The 20,329-nt window shown below is 38.0% G+C and overlaps 1 protein-coding gene across 1 annotated transcript in view; it reads left to right on the top strand.

The window, feature by feature from the left end:
- The window catches only part of LOC102025094 (ubiquitin carboxyl-terminal hydrolase 42), a gene marked incomplete in the record, with an annotated part of 44,288 nt that overhangs the window by 11,091 nt on the left and 12,868 nt on the right, over positions 1–20,329 (top strand). The window contains 11 exon segments of the mRNA XM_013521210.1: positions 3,825–4,068; positions 6,859–7,059; positions 10,998–11,108; positions 12,989–13,091; positions 14,275–14,342; positions 15,013–15,083; positions 16,139–16,221; positions 17,443–17,554; positions 17,695–17,835; positions 18,025–18,125; positions 19,330–19,483. Coding sequence (XP_013376664.1) covers positions 3,834–4,068; positions 6,859–7,059; positions 10,998–11,108; positions 12,989–13,091; positions 14,275–14,342; positions 15,013–15,083; positions 16,139–16,221; positions 17,443–17,554; positions 17,695–17,835; positions 18,025–18,125; positions 19,330–19,483 — 1,380 coding nt within the window.

Raw genomic sequence — 20,329 nt, 5'->3', positions numbered from 1 at the left:
GGCCCGCGCGGCGTCGCCCACCTGGGTCCACGCCCGGTGTCCGAGCTGCCCACGCCGAGGGATGCGGGCGCGGAGGGGAGGCAGGCGGGGTGGCGGGCGGCGCGTCCCCAAAAGCATGTGTGCCTCTCCGTCGCTCTTTATCTTTGGGGCAGGAAGAGCCAACTTACCTGGAAAAGAGGCTGCGGGGTTTGCGGGTAGTCGGGAGGGGGGGAGCATCAGTTTCAGATGTTTGAAATGAAAATTTGATGGGACAGAAGTTTTATCATCTTGGACTTTAACCTCTATAGTGAAAGTAGTTGAGATTACTTTCGTAATAGCTCTTTTATGTTGGTGGGGGGCTTAGGGTTTTCTTGTTTATGGGAAAACATGTTGATTATTTCAAGTAAATATACTCCTGTAACAATGAAAGCGGTTGAAAACTGTTTAGTTAACGCCTCTTTTTCAAAGAAGCGACCGTACTGCAGGTTCTCACGCATGTTTTTGGAATCTAAATAATTCACTTTTTACTGTGCTACTCATTCAAAGTGTATAGGGTGTATGAATAGTGGTAGCTGATACTTCAGTTACTTGCTTTTACTTAGGGTCAGTTTCACTTTCTTTTCTGTATTATTGAATGAATGATACAGAAACGATACATTGTAAAGGTTTAAAGTTAGTCGCTTTTTGTTTACCTAACTATAATTAAAATCAGTGTTGTGTCCGTTTTAAAACTGTCTCTCTTAAATCAGAAATGGTACAAAAACCTGGATTACATTGCTTATGAAGAACTGGAATGTAACAGTTTTTGTTTAAATGTGATATTTTTTTAAAAATGAAAAAAGAATAATGCATTCCAGCATTTGGTCATGATAAGGTAGACATACCTTTCTGTAAGAGACCAAGGGTTTTAAGGCTGTTGAGTAAAAGATTGTACTTAAAGCACAGGAAACATTTATGAAGTTGATTTGTCTTATTCTTACACATGCATCAAACTTGGATTCATGTTTCTGTTTTTTATTTTTTATGTTTTTTGGAGCCGGGAATTGAATTTACTACCCCGTGCTTGCCAGGCAGGCACCGTGCCACTAAGGTATATCCCCGGCCCTTGTTGCCGTTTTTTAAAACATGCTTTGTAACTTTGTATATCTTTAGGAAGTGTTAAGAGGAATGTTAAACTTTTCATTGAAGTAGTTGTTTAAAGTCCTAATATTTGTAGCAGTAGTGTTTAGAAACTTTACTAACAATAAAGAACATGGAACTATTCTAATCTTAACATTGGTTGTAAGAAAGGTTATTTGTGTCAGATGGAGTAGATGGAGTTTCTTTTGATACCTGATGGTTTTAGAGTAAGATTTCATTGGCTGAATATACAAACGAATGAATTTTGTTTGTATTTCCAAATTTATAATACTGATGTGACTACTGATGAGTTGTGTTTTCCTTAAAAAAATTTTTTTTTCATTTAAGAGTTGTTTTTTTTTTTTAATTTTTGTTTTCGTTTTCCTGGAGCAGATAGAATGGTTTCATTTTGTTATTTGGTTTTTTTTTTTTTTGTTTGTTTGTTTTGTTTTTTGTTTTTCTCTGGTACCAGGAACCGAACTCACGACCTTGCGCTTGCCAGACAGGCGCTTTTGCCGCTGAGCTAAATCCCCAGCCCCTCATTTGGTTATTTGTTAATCATTGTCTGGAAGTAATCTTCATCTCGGGAAAAAGCAAGATTTTCGCTATTTTACATTGTCTTAAATAAGACTAGATTAACGTTTTTATTACTTAATTTTGACTTTTTCTCTCTCTGCCCTCTCTTTTGTTTTCTAACTCCTGTCCCCATGTTTCCACAATATCTGCTGTTAGGTGAGGAGAGTGTGAACTTTATTAGATAGACTCAAGCTTTGTTCCTGAATGAGAGTCATGTATTTTCAGTTAAAATTTTAAAACATTTATTTTAGTTAGAGATGTAACTAACATTTCTTTTCTATTTGTACATTAGCGTCCCAAACTTTAAAGTTGTACTTTTGGGTGATAATCTTCCCTTAAACTAATGCTTTTTCTTTTTAACTTACTGTGAGCAGCAAGTACATGGTAATGTTTGCTGAAGTGGGAAATACATGGGTATTTCAAAGGCAGCTCAAACTTCAGTATAAGTGGAGTGCAGGTTTTCTGAAAGATCAAATGAGATGCTGTATATAAATCACTCAGCTTAACCTGGTGCTAACAGCAAGTGCTAGTTACTTTCTTGTTTGCACAATCTCTGTTCATTCATTTGTTGAACACGTGGGTAAAGCTTTCTCTACATCAGGTGGGGAGATAAGAAAACATGATAGAGATCCCCAAGTAAAAGAGCTGTCCAGTAAATGCTGAAGTGCTGCCGTACAAATCAGCACAAGGGTGCTGGAGAAGCTTTTAGAAGAGGTTTCTCACTCCATCTTTGGGGAAAGGAGTTGCTGAGGAAAGTGTCCCAGAGGAAATGATCTGAACAGTAGAAATGTTAACTGGCCAGCGCGGGAAAGTTAGGGAGGAAAGTAGGTAAAAAAGAGCAGCATGTGTGCAATCCAGGGAGAGCAGGGACTAAACAGGAACTCAGCAGGGTGGGAACATAACGTGGGAAGTGCTGGAGGTCACTAGGTCGGAGTGCCAGGTCTAGGTGTTAGGACAAGGTGCTGTGCGTGGCCGCTGGGGCACTCCTGAAGGGCTTTCTGCAGTTGGTGGCACACCTGGGTGTGGCTGCCTGGGCAATTTTGGAAGCATTACTAAAAGTACTCAGTAGAGTAGATGGTCTAGCCAAGAGGAAGCCTGGTTGCTTCTGGTTCCAGTTGCTGACTAGTTTGAGGTATAATTGATGGATTTTATAGACCCTGTGGATTATTGTCTGATCTTTTATAGTTTGTTATGAAAATAAAACGAATTAATGTTTGTCCATCAATTAATGTAATGCCCAGCATAGTGTTCAGTTAGTTTTAAACTAAGATTCAGAGAGAAAATTGGAATTAAGTACTTTTGTAACATGTATTTGTGCTCATTTGATGTCCAAATCCTACAAGTTTTATTTAAAAAGTTGTAATACCATATAAATGAACCTTTTCAGAAAAATACTTGTTCTGAAAATGAGACTTTCTATAATTATAATTTCTTCAGAGTGTAATGTATTTCATACAGTGTCATTTCATACTTTTGTTTTGAGAACAGGGTCTTACTGCATAGTCCAGGCTGGCCTTGAACTCCCTATGTTGCTCAGGCTGGCCTTGAACTTGAGATTTTCCTGCCTCAACCTCCTTGATGCTAGTATTACAGATGTGCACCATCATGCCTGTTCTCATTTTGGACTTTAAGCTCAAAATCAAAACAAGTTTTTCTCTTCATGTAGTCAAGACTTTTTCTGAGAAATTATATGTGAGCTGACAATTTAGTTTTATTAGTAAATACTTCTTAGAGATACAAGTAGGTACTTAGTAAATATGAGTGTATATAGAAGTGGAAATTGAAGTACCAGATTAAAAGCTGAAATATACTTTTAGGAAGCATGGAATACTGTACTGAAGATTCTGAAATAAAATTGTTGATATTTTTGGAGCAGCATGATTCTAAATGTCCCAAGAAAATTATTAAAAAGTGGTAGAGGGCTGAGGATGTAGTTCAGTGGTAGAGTGCTTGGCTGGCATAGGTGAGACCCTAGGTTTAATCCCCAGTACTGCCCCCAAAAACCCCAAAAAACAAAAAACAAAATTGTTGTTTTTATATTTGGAAATAACTTAAAATGCCTAGAAAACATTCCAAAATCTAACGGCAGGGTGAGTGGAGTACTTTTCTCACTTTATGAAACAAATGTGTGTGCCTTTTGACTTTTGCAGACTTGAACAATGACCATAGTTGACAAAGTTGAGTCTTCAGACCCAGCAGCCTGTCAGAATCAGCCTGGCTGTTCCGAGGCAGTCTCTACTGGAGACATGGATGCAGGCTCTGCCGGCTGGAGTGCTGTGTCTTCATTAAGTGATGTTTCCAATCACACACTTTCTTTAGGACCAGTACCTGGTGCTGTTTATTCAAATTCAGCTGTACCTGATAAGTCAGAACCATCACCACCAAAGGATCAAGGTACTATTTTTTAAATCACTGCCGGAAACTCCCGTATAAATGTGGTCAGTGGGTTGGTAGTTTCAGAGAGGGGCTTATTTTGTAAGAGATACTGCCATGTGGGTGGCCAGCATTGTATGATGGAAATGATTTTCTTTTAATGAGTAAGCATTCATTATTAACATATGTATCATAACAGGGTATTATTTTTTTAGTTACTCAAATGTGAATAGTTTCTTGCATTTCTAAGTTTTGGAAGGATAAACTATCTGGGAGAGAATGGAGATGAGCAAGCCTTATATTTTCAGTTAACCAGTAGTTATGATGTTTCCTAAGTAGATACAGTATCTGTCTTTGGAAAGGAGCAGATAATGTAAACACAGTTACATTTGTTAAAATTTACCCAGGTAAATGAAACATTGACACTTTCAACTGGGGTACTTTTAAGACTTGGAATTAAAGTCTTGAAGATTTGAAATGCAAAGAAAGGTAATACTAGAATTAATTCCTAATTGGAATGTTGTCCAGTGTAGAATAATTTGATCCTTATATTGTTTTGAGTCCTCTTAGTAAGTTTGATATTTTGGTGTGGGAAAGGGTGGTGTGGTTTGTTAAAGGTGTTTTGAGTGTGTGCAAAGGGAAGCTTTTATCACAAAACGCAAACAGCTTCATTGAATGTTATACATAGAGGTTTGAGGTCCTTTGGCTTCACCGGCAAGACTTTTCCACAGACCATCTTTCTGCAAGGCTCCAGCTCCTCACTGCTGGGCCTTCCCTTTCTCTCCTTACTCTGCGCTTGTCTTACTCTCTACCGACTCATTTTTCCTTGCCTAATTTTATTCTCTATTCCCTCTCAAGCCAAAGCCCACTTAAATAATCATTAATATCTCTTCAAATAGAGAACTATCTATAGGGCATCTTTGCCTTTCATAGCACCAAGAAACTAGCCAGCCTTTGAAAAATTAGTTTTGTGACTGGGCGTGGTGGCACACGCATGTAATCCCAGCACTCAGAAGGCTGAGGCAGGAGGATTGTTGCGAGTTTGAGACCAGCCTGGGCTACAGAGTGAGCTCAAGGCCAGCCTGAACTGTATAGGGAGACCCTATCTCAAAAAAGATTAAAAAAAAATTAGTTTTGCTTCTGGTGATTTTGAACTTTCCTACAGTAAAGTTGTTTTTCAATATCACCTGAGTTCTGTTAGCACACTTAGTTATTAGTAATCTGTGTAAAAGCCTTAACAACAGGTACCAACCTTTTTAGGACACATTGTATATAGTACACGTACAAGTAACAGTCTGGTTCAAAGCCTATTTTCTTAGTGGTAAATGGGGATGACGACAGTACCAACCATCAGAACTGAAACTGTGTGACACCTGGGGAAGCTCAGCTGATGTGATGGTAAGAATGGTGGTGGCACTGAATGCAAACATCCAAAGCAAATGTTCAAGGGAACTAGTTTATCTTATATGTTCTATTGATTGTGTTAAGTAGCTATGAAAAAGTAATGGTAATGACCTCTCATGAAGTCATCAGCCATTTTGACATTTAACTTACGGGCCAGCTCACACACTGACCCTGTCCCCAATATTTTAAATGAAGTCCAGTATTTCATATTTCATTTATAAATATTTTAGTGTATATACGTGTAGAATACTTCTTAAAAGTTAAAAATGTCTACATTAAAGTTCTAGTCAATATTCAGATATCTCTAGGTGTCACATAATTTTTTTTCCAGTACTAGAGTATTAGGAGTTGAACCCAGGAAGTGCTGAGCTTTTTTTTATTTTCAGACAGGCTCTTGCTAAACTGCTAAGTTGTCTAGATTGTCCTAAAACTTGTAATCCTCCTGCCTCAGCCTCTGAGTTGTTGGGATTACAGGCGTGCATTATTATGGATGACTGTAAATTGTGCTATATATTGTTTTCAGTAATTAGTCATTGAAAGTAATATCCACGTGCAGTCTGCACTTTGCATTTGTGGATATATCTGTGAAATTTTTTTAAATTTGTAAACCTCCCCACTTTTTGTGTTTGAAATTAAAAAAAAAAAAAAAACAGTGATACCAAATTTTAAAACAAGATAATAGAAGATTAACAATGATTAATACATTGCATATTGCTATCTTCAAGTTGGTTACTCAGATTACAAGATACAGGCATGAAAAACTGACCAAGCAATATAAGCACAAACCTTTCTTTTCAATGAACTAATACAAATAAGTAGTATATATCTTAGCTATCTTGTGTATTTGTATATATGTATTTTTTTTCTTTTCCTTTCCTGCAATATATTTATCAAGGGAACTAAATCATTTAGCGTCTCGTGTTCTAGATTCTTTTTATTTTCATTTATTTATTTATATTTAATGGAAAAATAAAACAAAGTTTCATAACAAAGTAATAGAATAACAATAGTTAATACGTTGAGTATGGTTATCCTTAAAGTAGTACTCAGAGTACAAGACATAGTCATAAAAAATTCTCCAAATAGCGTTAGCACAAATGTTTCTTTTTAGTGAACTAAGAGAAACTAGTAACATAACTACCTTGTATTTTTTCTTTTCCCTTTCTTCCTTTTTCCTCCCCCCATCCTAATTCCTTTTTCCTTTTGAACAATTTTTTCCCATTTCACAGTATCTGTTATATATATCTTGGACCTTACTGTAGGTTCTGTCTTTTTAAATGTCCCCTTCTACCCTGTGTTTCTGTCAGTCATAATGAGATTTAGAATTTTGATCAAGCATTGCTATTTATTTGGCTTTAGGAGCACGCCAGGTTTGGTTTTTTAAATCTTTGCTGTTTATTTTTCTAGCCCTGGGTGATGGCATTGCTCCGCCACAGAAAATTCTTTTTCCCTCAGAGAAGATTTGTCTTAAGTGGCAGCAAACTCATAGAGTTGGCGCTGGGCTTCAGAATTTGGGCAACACCTGTTTTGCCAATGCAGCATTGCAGTGTTTGACATACACACCACCTCTCGCCAATTACATGTTATCACATGAACACTCCAAGACATGTAAGTGCTATGTGCTGTGGTGTGTGTGTGGACTGTGGTATGCTAACCTACTCATTTTTTCCCTCTGAAATGAAGAGAATTAAGTCAAGTTTTGTGATGATTAAGAAGTTGGTTTATTCTTTTAGAATCCATGATTTGTATTTAGCTTGCATAAGAAGCATATTAGCTTCTAATTTGACCTGAGGGTGGGTATTTGAAAGGATACCTATTTTACCATCATTTAGCATTTCTAACCCCCTCATAGTTTTCTATACTTATTAAAATTGTTTTTGTCTTCATTTTTCTTGTGCTGGAGATTGAACCCAAGACCTCGCACATGCCAGGCAAGTGCTCTACCACTGAGCTACGCCTCCAGTTCTTAACACTTGTTAAAAATGTGACGTAATGTTTGACATTAACAGTTGGAACAAAAAGAGTTAAGAAATCCTGCCTCTGGCATTCATTGAAAGGCTTGATTTATTTTCAGGATTATGAGCCCAAGAGGAGAAGAACTCTCTACTGCTCCAACCTGATGGAATTCATGCAGGGCTTTGCTTTTAGCATTTGAGAGCTCCATCTTTAACCTGCAGGGCAGAAAATCAGTTAAAACATATGAAGATGTCTTTAAATAGAAGCAGCTCAATGTTGATTAGAGAAATTTAGAATTTAGAATATCCATTTTTGAGATTTTTGACCTCCTGCTTATCCTGCTTATCTGTCATCCTTTATAAATGAAGTTACCCTGTTCTTTGCTCTGAATGGATGCTCAGGTGTGTATGTATGCTCTGGTGCTATTTGTCAGTGATTTGGATAAAATAAGCAAAAGACCTCCTTAGTTTCTCCTTGAATAATTCTTTATAAATGGAGAATTTTAAAACTGATAGTTTTACAACTGTTTTCCATCCAAAGAACAAAGTGGTACTTGTAAAGTATTTGGTATATACGGAGAAACTTAAACCAAGAAAAATCACCTAGAACCTCATCACCTGGACGTATTCACTATGCCAGGGGCTTTAAATTATAGAACGAATATGCCATTTGCCATCGATTTCTAAGTCCATAATTCATTCCCCACAGATAGCTTTCCTATCACATTTGTGGTTAATGAAAGTAGGGTGTGGTTGAAAACCTAGTACTGGCACCAGGATGGCAAGAGAAAGAATACATGTCCTACATATGAGTTGTCTTGTTTTGTTAGATTTATACCTTTTTCTTCCTCTTTCTCCTCCTCCTGTTTTGTTTTTAGTTGTAAATAGCATTTTATTTTTAATTTTGATGTCTATGTAGTTCTTGCTGGAATGTAGAGATACATTTGATTTTGTTTGAAGTCATCATCATGTTGATCTTGTACACTGTGACCTTGATGAAGTCATTTGTTAGCTCCAGGCTATTTTGTTTCTGTTTTTTGGATAGATCCTTTGAAATTTTTACATGCATAGTCACGTCATACCATATGCTAATCAGTATAGTTATACTTTACTCGTCTGTTTGCCTTATTTCCTTCTTTTATTTTCTTATATCACTGGCTGGATCTTCTGGCACTCTTTGAGTAAGAGTGTTGAGGAGACACATCTTTGCTGCTTTTCTGATCTTAGGGGGAAAGCACTCAATTTGTTGTCTTTATTCCTATTTTTCTGATTCATATTTTTTTTAACCTGAGTTTATATTGATTTTCGTCAAATGATTTCTGCATCAAATTGATAGGATCATGTGATATTTCTTCTTTAGCCTGTTAATGCAGTAAATTACATTGGTTGATTTTTCTGTTATCGCTGCCTACCTGGAATAAACTCTGGTCATAGGGTATAATTCTCCATATAGATTACCTAGTTTTATTTGTTAATAGGTCCTGAAAGGGTTTTTATATCTCTGCTAAGAGATATTTTTTGTTTTTGCAATATGTTTATCTGGTTTGGATGTCAGGGTAAAATCAGCTATGTTATTTTGTAGTTAATTGGGTACATTGACTGCTTTTTCTTTTTCTTTTTTTTTTTTGTACCAACAGTTGAACTCAGCCTTGCGCTTATCGGGCAGGTGCTGTGCCACTGAGCTATATCCTAGCTTGTTTTTCACTTTTTATTTTGAAACAAGGTCTTGCTAAGTTGTCCAGGCTGGGCTCTAACTTGTGGTCCTCTGGCTCAGCTTCCTAGAGAGCAGGCGTGCACACCATGCTCCAACTTTATGGAATATTTGAGGCACAAACAAAACTAGGGAGACCACCACCATGGCATGCTGAGATCCTGAGATCCCTGTTGTGTCTTTTTTTCTCTACCTTTCAGAGTCTCTTAGTGTTTGTTGAATGTACAGTTCTGAGGATTTTTGTTGTGTATGGGAGAAGGAACAGGGAAAACTACTGTTTCCTCTTCCCAGAAGTGGAAATCTCATTTTTGTGAAAGATATTGACATCTTATTGTTCTTTTAATGCTTAAAAGGTGTTAGTGCATGATCTGCTGGTCTGCATTGTTTCTGACAAGAAGTCTATTGTCAGTTTTCCCTTCCTTTCTATATATGGAATTTTTTTTTATTTCTTGCTGGCTTTAAGATTTTATTGCTTGTCTTAAGCTGTTCTACTTGGGGTTTATTGAGGTTCTTCAATATGTGTGTGTCCCAGTATGAAATGGTGATAACTTTTGGTCCTTTAAAAAAGCATAGATTTCACAGAATAAAATTAACTTTTTTGTGTGTAAATTTCTTTGAATTTAAACACATGTATAGCATTTGTGTAAACCACCTCACCTCAGTCAGAATACAAAATCATTCCATCACCCCAAAAATTGTCCTTGTGCTGTTCTTTGGTAGATAAGTATTTCTTTTTTTCTTTTTTTTTTTTTTGTACGGGGAATGGAACTCATGACCTCAGGCTTGCCAGGCAAGCGCTTATGCCGCTGAGCTATATCCCGGCCCCAATAACTATTTCTTGATGTATTTGTTCCATCCCTTTACTTTCAGACTGCATTTAAATGAATATCATGGACAACTTCAAATTGTCCCACAGCTCACTGATACACTTTGTTACTGTTACTTTGAGGTTTCTTTTTCTCTTGGTGTGTTATAGCTATCTTCTATCCATAATTAATGTCTTCAAGTTCACTAAAGTTTTCTTCTGCAGTGTCTAATCTGTTATTAATCATTTATAGTGTATTTTTCATCTCAGAGATTCTGCTTTTCATCCCACAGTTCTGCATTGTTGGATTTAGTTAACTAGAAATAGTTTGATCCTTTCAAGGATTTTAAAGCTTTATTATGTAAGTTCTGAACAGCTTTTGTCTAGGCAGAACCTATTGATGTTTGGGGCTGGGTAATTCTTTGCTGTAAGGGGATATCTTGTTCTTTGTAAGATATTTAGTAGTGTACCTGTTCTCTAACCACTTAATGTGAAGTAGCAATCATTCATTACATTTTTAAAAGACTGTTTTTAAAAAGAAGAAGAAAATGTAATAGAGATCCTGATATGTCACCAGGAAAGCCAGAATTTTTTTTTTTTGGTTTTTCTCCGGTACCGGGAACCGAACTCACGACCTTGCACTTGCCAGGCAGGCGCTTTGCCGCTGAGCTAAATCCCCAGCCCCTGTATAGAATTATGTAGATGTTTCTAACTCCTGTTATGGGAGACATTCTTTGACCATTTGAAATTAATGGTAGTATAAGAAAAACTTCCTTTTCCAGTGTAGAGTCACTGAGAACACAACCTTTGAAACTAGGAAAAGTATAAGTTAGTCTGATTGTGTGACCTTATGCATATTTTTAACTCTCTGAGCATTTTTTCCTCTTGTGAACTAGAGCCAATATATACCTATCATTTAGGTTTCTAGAGAATTAAATGAAAATAAAAGTAGATAAGTCAGTGCAGACACGTAGCAGCTGTTACTGTTATTTCACTTCAGGAATATGCTGTACATTTATGATTTACTGTCTAGTTGTATTTTGCTGACATGGGGCATTGTCATCTTATCTTTCAGGTCATGCAGAAGGGTTTTGTATGATGTGTACAATGCAAGCCCATATCACCCAGGCACTTAATAATCCTGGGGATGTTATTAAACCCATGTTTGTCATCAATGAAATGCAGCGTAAGTATCAACCAGAGAAGTATTTTTTTGGCAAGGTAATCTTTTCCTGCTATGAGGGCTAATATTGTTGCGTAAGTGATCCCCCTACCTCAGCCTCCTGGATAGCGGGGACTACAGGCATGCACTGTCATGCCTGGCTTTTAACTAGTTAGTCTTAATGGCCTAGGTGATTAAAAAAAGCCCAAAGTTTATTACAAAATAAACCACATGTATTGTATTATACATGCATATGTCTTTAATTAGTAACAGATGTTTAGTAAAATATTTACTATATAAAGTATTATTCAAATTGTAGAGATGATAGTATAGTAAAAAAGATTATATTTAATAGAAGCAAATTTTAAATGATTTAAGACTTTGTTAATAAAATGATTACAGATGCCATTTGTCATATAGTTGGATTTCTGTGCTGAGTAGTCCAACTCTGATATTGTCCCACAGGTTTAAGTGATTTGTAATTAGTTTTAATTTGGTAAATGAATCCTGCATTATATATAGTGATAAAAATTGTCAAAATAAAGATATTTATACTCTTAAAAATTTATACCCATAGCCTAACTAAATTAATGAACAAGCTTCACTTTTCTTTTTTCTGTTTTTTTTTTTGTTGTTGTTGTTGTTTTGAGACAGGGTCTCACTACGTAGTGCAGGCTGGACTTGAACTCATGGCAATCCTCCTGCCTAAGCCTCCCGTCTTTTTAATTTTAAATTTCTAAGTAGGTTGCATGAAATTTTCTTAAGTATTTTCCATGTACCTGCTCCCTACCTTGTGTAGCCTAGGATGGCCTTAAACTTGAGATCCTCCTCCCTCAACCTGGGATTATGGTCTTGTACCACCATGTCAGGCTCTATATGCATTTTGCATTCACTTTTACATCATTTTAGTTAACCAAGATGTAACAAAATTGCGTATGAACAAAAAATACTTTTCACTCTTAATCTGGTATCTAGCTTGGTCATTATAGAGATGCATAATTTTATAGTGATAAGTATAATCCTTTTGCCTTAAAAGCTGCTAAGGATTGAATTGGCCCTTGGAATTATTGATGGATCAGAGTGGACAGTGCAGAAATGTTTAAAACATACTGGGTTCTGGCAAAATTTTAGCCAGGACAGTTTTGATTATTTTCATTATTTACACATTTATTTTTAAACATATATATATGTGTATATATATATATATATATATATGTATATGGCAGGCATGAATAACAACCTAGTGTAGTGTCATTGCTCTGAATTTGTACATGTATACACACATACAGTTGAATCATAGAATTGTTGTTTTTATAGGTCAAAACTGGTGGAATATTGGCAATTTTGTATGGTTTAAGCTAATACATATATATATTCCTACAAAACTGAATGTCTAATAGGTTTTGTGCTATTCGTACATTTGTGCTAGTGTTGTATTTCTAATTTTTAAAAATACTTTCTTGCAACTGCTTAGTGATTTAGAAGAACTGAAGTGTTACTGTACAGCTGAGAACATGACTTGTTCTGTGATCACTGGTGCGGAATTGAGTAGGTTGGATATTTGTGTTCTGCACAGGTCTCTTACGGATTTGAGTGTCATATTTAAAATGGGTGCACTAACCTAACATTTTGGACAAACCTGAGTCTATAGAACCAATGTGGACTTTATTGAAGTGGAACTGTATTAACTTGGTAAAGACACAGAGTCATTCTGTGGCTTCTCCCAGACTTTCAGGACCTGCAGCTCCTGTGGGCTCTTGGTGAAAGTGTGTGGTGCTTGTGTTAGTGCTACTTCCTCGTTAAGTGTAATTATTTGGGGTTTTCTGAGTAACATGAAATGTAACTTTGTAGCCTAGGCATTTAATGTGTAATGATAAAGCCTTGTGTTTACTTAAAACTTCTAGGTATAGCTAGGCACTTCCGTTTTGGAAACCAAGAAGATGCCCATGAATTTCTTCAGTACACTGTTGACGCTATGCAGAAAGCATGCTTGAATGGCAGCAATAAGTGAGTACAAGTCATTTCTTCAGTTTACATCCCTGGCTTATCATGCTTGTTTTGCCTTTAATGTTGAAAATACACAGATCTGTTTGCTTTACCTTTTGGCTTTACATCGCCCCTTCTCCACCTGATTTGCATTATTATTATTTTTTTATTTCTATTTTAAAGATAAAAGAACCAAAACGTATTTCACAACAGACATAAACAAAGGAACATAAAAACAATACAGAATTTCAGATAAGATGATAGGAAATTAACAATGATTGTTGTATTGCATTTGTTATCTTCAAATTGGTTACTCAAATAAACAAATATAGGTATGTAAGATTGATCAAACAATTAAATATCAACTGTTCCTTTCAATAAAGCAATAGAAATTAGCAGTGCAATTATCTTAGCTATCTTGTGTATACATATATACGTATTTTTCCCTTCTTTCATTTCTCTGATTTGCATTATTTTAAAATGACTAAAATTTAAAAAGATGTGCTTACTTTCCCATTTTAAATTTGTTCAACTATAGATACCAGGAAATGAACAGTGGTTTTGCTATTCTTTAACTTCCGAGTGTCAGGATGCCTTGGCAGATTAGAAGTACCTGCTTCTCCTTTCTAATTGTGCCAGATATATTCTCTGTTGATCTCCAGCCTTATATATATGTTTGCTGTACTCTTGCTCGTGCCTGCTCTGTTACCAATCTCTGTAGCTTCTTCCTAAAATCTAAATGCAGACTCAAGAGAAGGATGGGTGAGACAGTTATGTAACATTCCTAACCCACCCGCTACTGCCCACGCACCTGGTACCAGTACCTCCCTTTGCATTCCACTCACTGTCCTGCCCCTCATGGTCTGGATGATGACAGACTCTGCCTGCTGTACCTTCCCCAAGTCCCATGCGGTATCACAAGCCTGCTGAGGGTGTCTTCCTCCTGCTGCTTTGCTTCTGAGCCACATTCCTGCCTTGATTTCAAAGCCCCTTCACAATTTGGCTTCTTCCATCCTCCTCTCCAGATCCTCACTGTGTTCCTCCAGGAAAAGCTGATCTCTGGGTACCATAAAGACTGATTTTTTATTTTCTATGGCTCTCCTCTTTAAATTATTGTTCTTTTATAAGTATACATGCTTTTAAAATCTAATTATAGCATCTATAACTTGGCAGAATTCTTGTATCACTGTTTTGTCTTTTTCAGATTAGATAGACACACCCAGGCCACCACACTTGTTTGTCAGATATTTGGAGGATATCTAAGATCTAGAGGTGAGTTTTTGTTCACAAGTCAATAAAGTGGCACATGCCTGTGATATTAGAATGCAAATTTTAGAAATAAGGAAAAGTAGAGACTCCCTCTTCCTCCCCAGAGGCAGCCCCTGTACCAGTTCCTAGTATATCCTTCTGATAGTCTCTTATTCGTGAGCAAGCTGAGAGCCAACTATAGAATACTTTTATTTTTCTCTTAACATTAGTAACAATATTTCTATTTGAGCATATATAGGTCTAACAGGTCATAGCTGTAGTAGTGTCTATTCGTTTTACTCTCCTATTGATGGATACTTAGCTTTCCATGATGTTGTTACCACCAGTGCCTTATTGAACAACACCCATGTACTCACGCTTTTTGTTTCTATGTAAAAGTGTACATGATAAACTCTTAGTATTAGAATTTGAGTCGTAGATGTATTTTAAGCTTTTATGCTGACATTCTAAGAGATCATACCAGTTTATATCCATCCAGTAGTGTACAAGTGGCACATTCATGAGACTTTTTCCTATAAGGTGTATAAGATTAACTTTTTTCCCAATCTAGTAGAAGAAAAGTTATACTGTTTTAATTTTTTTACTTTGAAATAGTATGTGTAATCTGTAATTTCAGTACCTGAGACTGCCATATTGATTACACTTTGCTTATCTTTTGCCTTTTTTTTTTCAGTCAAATGTTTAAATTGCAAGGGCGTTTCAGATACTTTTGATCCATATCTTGATATTACATTGGAGATAAAGGTAAATTTAATAGTTTTGTTGTGGTTGTTTTATATCTTTTTTATTCTTTGACTTTTCACTTAGTAAATCTTAAACCAAGTTTTGATACTTACATTAGCAAACCTTAGGTGGTTCTTATTTTTTAGAAATTGGTTTAGCACCTTGCATTTTCTGAACTATACTTCTGTTATTCTTAAGCTTTTGTTTTTCTGATAACAGATGTAACACGTGCTTATGATGAAAAGCACAAGCATTGCAGATATATTAAAGTCTGCCCTTCAGCACTGTTGCTCTTGGTCATCTGATATGCACTGTCCCAGAATAGATTAGGTCCTTTTTATGAAAATGAGACCATGAGCAGAGCACAGTGCTGCACGTGTGTACTGCCAGGACTCTGCGAGGCTGAGACAGGGCAGCACAAGTTCAACCCAAACTGCACAACTTAGTGAGAACCTGTTTAAAATAAAAATAAGGGATGGGCTGGGACAATAGCTCAGTGTGAAGGCCCTCTGTTTGATCGCCAGGATTGCAAAAAGGAAAAAAGGAGAAAAATTTTTAAAAGGGATTATGCCTTAGTCTGTTTATCCACTTGCTGTTTTCATTTCCTTCTGCTTGGAGACCTTCCACATCAGCGTGTTTGGGCAGTGAGTGGTGGTCCAGTAGGTGGATATAGTTCCTTGTTGCTTTGTACTTTTATAGTATTCTGAGTAAAGCTGCAGTGAGCTACCTCATTATATATTTATGTTCACTTTAATCTGTTTTTTTTTAATGGGGAGGAATCCTGGTTTTTCTTTTTCTTTTTTTGTTGGTACCAGGAATCGAACCCAGAGTCTTGTGCTATCCCAGCCCATTTAAAAATTTTTTTGAGATTGAATCTAAGTTGCTCAGGCTGGTACAAACTTGCAGGCCTCCCACCTCACTCTCCCAAGTAGCTAGGAACTCAGCTGCACCATACCCATTAAGACTTTTGTTTTTTCATAAAAATTCTTACTTGTTTCTCTGAGTCTTCTGCTTGCTTGCTCTCTCTGTCTCTCACAAACCATGACAGTGCGCGTATTTGTGCTTTTTCCTCCCAGGCTGCTCCGAGCGTTAACAAGGCATTGGAGCAGTTTGTGAAGCCGGAACAGCTCGATGGAGAAAACTCCTACAAGTGTAGCAAGTATGATGGGGGGTGACTTGCAGTCTCTCATTTGGCTGCTCCAGTTGAAGTGACAGGGAGCTTTGATTGTGAAGAGCGTGGTGTGTTTGAATGGCCCACTAGGTTGCCTTAGCTTCTGGTGCCATCTGGGAGACCCCGGCTATCTGTCTCCCAGAGGCCAGAACATACGCACTCTCTCAAGATGGGTAGCTCTGCGCCCTTGGAGAACTAGTGCTGCCACCCCGATGCCGCAGTGCTGTGACAGTGTCTGTTAAGCGGCATCTTCCTTGACTTTCCTGTCAGACGAGACTGGAGGGAGGGTGGGGTCACCTTCTCCCCCAAAAGAATTGAAGATCTTTCTTACAGTGGGTACCCCTGGTGGGGACAGTCTGCCAGCAACCTCTAATTTACATTACTCAATAATATATTTCTCCAGGCAGTCAAGGTAGTCTGTTTTACGAATCCTTGTTTCATATGTTTTAAGTAGATTTTCACTTTGTAGTGGGTGACACAGATACCTATATTAAATAATCTTTTATTGTCAAATACTCAGTATTTGGGAGAAGATGGTGCATTTCTTATCAGATTAGGGATTTTTCCTGACACTTCTCATTCTTTTTTTTCGTTTTTGTATCTGGGTAAGGGTTTGCTTTCACAGAATTATACCAGCCTAAAAAATCAATTAGCTTTTTTTTTTTGAGTTGAGTTAGCCTATTATTTTATTTTTCTGCATTGCTAGGGGTTGAACTCAGAGCCTTACGGATGTTACCTAAGCATTCCACGTCTGAGCTAGACTCCCAACCCAAATTAATCTGTTCTTGACATCACTTGTGCCCTGTATATCCTGATGTTTCAGAATTGTCCTTCCTTTCCTGTCATGCTATAGGCAGTTTCTCCCAGTTTTGTTTTTTTTGTTTTGGTTTGTTTTTTGAGACAGGATCTATCTTTGTTGTTCATGCTTGTCTTGAATTCACCCTGTAGTCTGGGCTGCTGTAGACCTCGTGGTGATCCTCTTGCCTCAGCATCCCAAGTGTTGGGATTATAGGTGTATGCCACCACACCTGGCTATTCACAGTGTTTTTAATTTAAATATTTTTACTGTTAGTTTGGAGAAGAGTGGTGTTCCTCATCTATTGTGCTTGTTTTGAAATCTTAAATTAGGATGTTTCAGAGAAATAGCAAGGTAAAGACTAAAACACCAAAAAATCTATACATTAATCTTTCGTTTCTGTTTACTTCAAGGTGCAAAAAGATGGTTCCAGCTTCAAAGAGGTTTACTATACATAGATCGTCTAATGTTCTTACGCTTTCTCTGAAACGCTTTGCAAATTCTACTGGTGGAAAAATTGCTAAGGTATATAGATAATGTTATTAATTACCTTTTATGTGGAGCCAAGACACAAGTACCAGTAGCTGTTATGGGCAACAGATAACCTACTTGAACAATGTCAATTAGAAATGACATTTGTTTTTCCTTTGTCCATTTCTGTTTAGGATGTGAAATACCCTGAGTATCTTGATATTCGGCCATACATGTCTCAACCAAATGGAGAACCCATTATTTATGTTTTGTATGCAGTGCTGGTCCACACCGGATTTAATTGCCATGCGGGTCATTACTTCTGTTACATAAAAGTAAGCCATGTAGATACTGCTATTGCTTTTACCTAGACTCTGTAAGACAGCAAGCACTAGCATTCTTTGGGAGGAAGAGTCGGGAGTTTTACAATTAAAGTGTGAATGCTTCTTTTTCTTACTCTTTTTATTCTGTCCGTGTTAACCTGACAAACTCTTATCTTTCCTTCTTACGGCTGTCTTTTGCAGGCTAGCAACGGCCTGTGGTATCAAATGAATGACTCCATCGTATCTACTAGTGATATTAGATCGGTACTCAGCCAACAAGCATACGTGCTCTTTTATATCAGGTATTGTCATGAAAACAAGTTACCATATTTTCTGTAATGTCATTTCTTTTCATCTCACCCGTATTCAAATCAGTTTTGAGTTATTTTTTAAAAACCAGAGTTTAAGGTTTATACTACTGCATTCATGGAGAGTCAGGTAGCCACTTCTGAGTATGGATTGTGAGCTTGTGTTAGCTTCCAGCTCTTTGGCACTCAGTGCTGATGGATACAGAGGAAGGGAAAGGTGACAGCCAGCGGGAGGAGTGGCTTATGCTGCTGGCAGCAGACGGACTGGACCTGGGAAGTTGGAGGCCCTGGGGGGAGGGCTTTAGAAGGGCGCTGTGAGCACCCTATACAGTCCTATCTCGTACCTCCCCAGTGCTGAGCACAGTGCTGGTTAGGCATCAGCCTAGGCTGGGACCAGCAGTTGGGCTGATCTCCTGCAGCTGCAAGCTGACTTACAGTTCGACTTCTGGAAAAAAAATCTGATGTGTACCACACAGTGTCCCCCACCCCTCTGGTTTCTTTTTTCCATGCTGGGAATAGAACCCAGAGCCATAAGCAAGTGAGGCAAACGATACCACTGAACCATGACCCAGCCCCCAAAATGTCCCTTTTAAATATGATAGCTTAAGGTTAAGAATACCCTAAAATGTTCAACAGTGGCAGAATGATGTGTTGAAATTTTATGCAGCTGTTAAGAGTGATTTTTTCTTTTTTTTTGGAGACAGCATCTTGCTCAGTTGCCCATCACCTGCTAAGAGTGATTGTTACAAACCTTTCTTTTAATGCTTTGGGAAAGTGCTGAGTGTATATGGAGAGAAAGCAGTTTGAAATATTAGACACTGGTGTGGAGTGAAAGATGGGGGACGATCTGTCCAATAAAAGGGGAACCATCTCTGAGGGGTGACATGTTCTTTTCCTATAGGTTTTCTACAGTGGTATATCTTTTTAATTTAAAAATACAAACAGAAAAAAGAGGCTTCTGATAGCAGCATCCTCACAATACAGAGTTAAAAATATGGTTTCCTTTACCGAGCTGCCCTTGTGTCCTGAGCTGAGCACCCCGACACTGACCCACACCTCTAAAGGAGCTAATGCATCGTATGGCTCCGTGCAGTGTGACTTAGAAGCAGTCAGTGGCTTTCCAGGGGACTGAGTTTGTAAATCCGCCTCTACTAAGATGCCCTTCATCATGCTAAGCCCTCTCATTCTTTGTCCCCAGGTCCCATGATGTGAAAAATGGAGGTGAACTTACTCATTCCACCCTTAGCCCCGGCCAGTCCTCTCCCCGCCCGGTCACCAGTCAGCGGGTTGTCACCAACAAGCAGGCTGCACCCGGGTTTATTGGCCCACAGCTTCCCTCTCATACGATGAAGGTAACACTTTGGAGGTGGCGTCTGATTTTTACCTCACTGTGAGGTCTGTTCTCAAACCCTCAGGCTAACGTTGCAGTAGTCGTCATGGCCTGTCTATACCTTTATTTCTTGTCAGAAAAGTTTATGCAGGCCCTTTAATACAAAATATTAAGTATACGGCAATCTCAGTGTGCACAGGGTGGTCGAGAGGAACATCTGGTGTGAGTCTATCTAAAGGTTAGCACCCACTGTGGACTTGGACTCTGCTCGGGTCAGATAGGTGAGTTTGTAACTCAAGTTAGACATCAGGAAAGCGATCCTGTTACAAGGATACTTCAAAGCCATCTTACGAGTGTGGCGTTTTTCCATCTGCTGTGCCCCCCATGTGATCATGCTCATGTACCTGTGTGGCTAAGAGGCCTTACGTGGTCTGCAAGATGGGGCCTGCCCTCCAGACTCCCCAGGACCCTATGCCCAGATCATCTGCAGCTTGAACTACACTAGGTCATCGCTGCTCAGGTTTTATACATTTTCAGTTTGAATTTGGTTTGAACTATCAGATTATCTAGTTGAATGATTTTTTTTTGTTGGGCTCTGTTTCAGTTAAATGCCCTTGTGAGCTGGGCTGAGCCCAGCTTGAGTTGGGCTCTGCTTCAGAGTGACACTGGGGGACATGCAAACCAGAAAGTATGTGCATAGGGAAAGGGGCAGCTGTGATGGACTTTTTAAAGAGTTGTTTGGTTTTTAAAGACAGCAGCTAATTCAGATATTTAAGAAAACACCAGGGCTGGAGATTTAGCTCAGCGGCACAGCACCTGCCTGGCAAGCGCAAGGTCGTGAGTTCGATACCCGGTACCAGAAAAAAAA

This window comes from Chinchilla lanigera, unplaced genomic scaffold, assembly GCF_000276665.1.
Source record: "Chinchilla lanigera isolate Chin_1 unplaced genomic scaffold, ChiLan1.0 scaffold00059, whole genome shotgun sequence".
In the NCBI taxonomy this organism is placed as follows: Eukaryota; Metazoa; Chordata; class Mammalia; order Rodentia; family Chinchillidae; genus Chinchilla; species Chinchilla lanigera.
The sequence above is the reverse complement of the archived record's forward strand: the minus strand, read 5'-3'. Positions and strand labels throughout refer to the sequence as shown.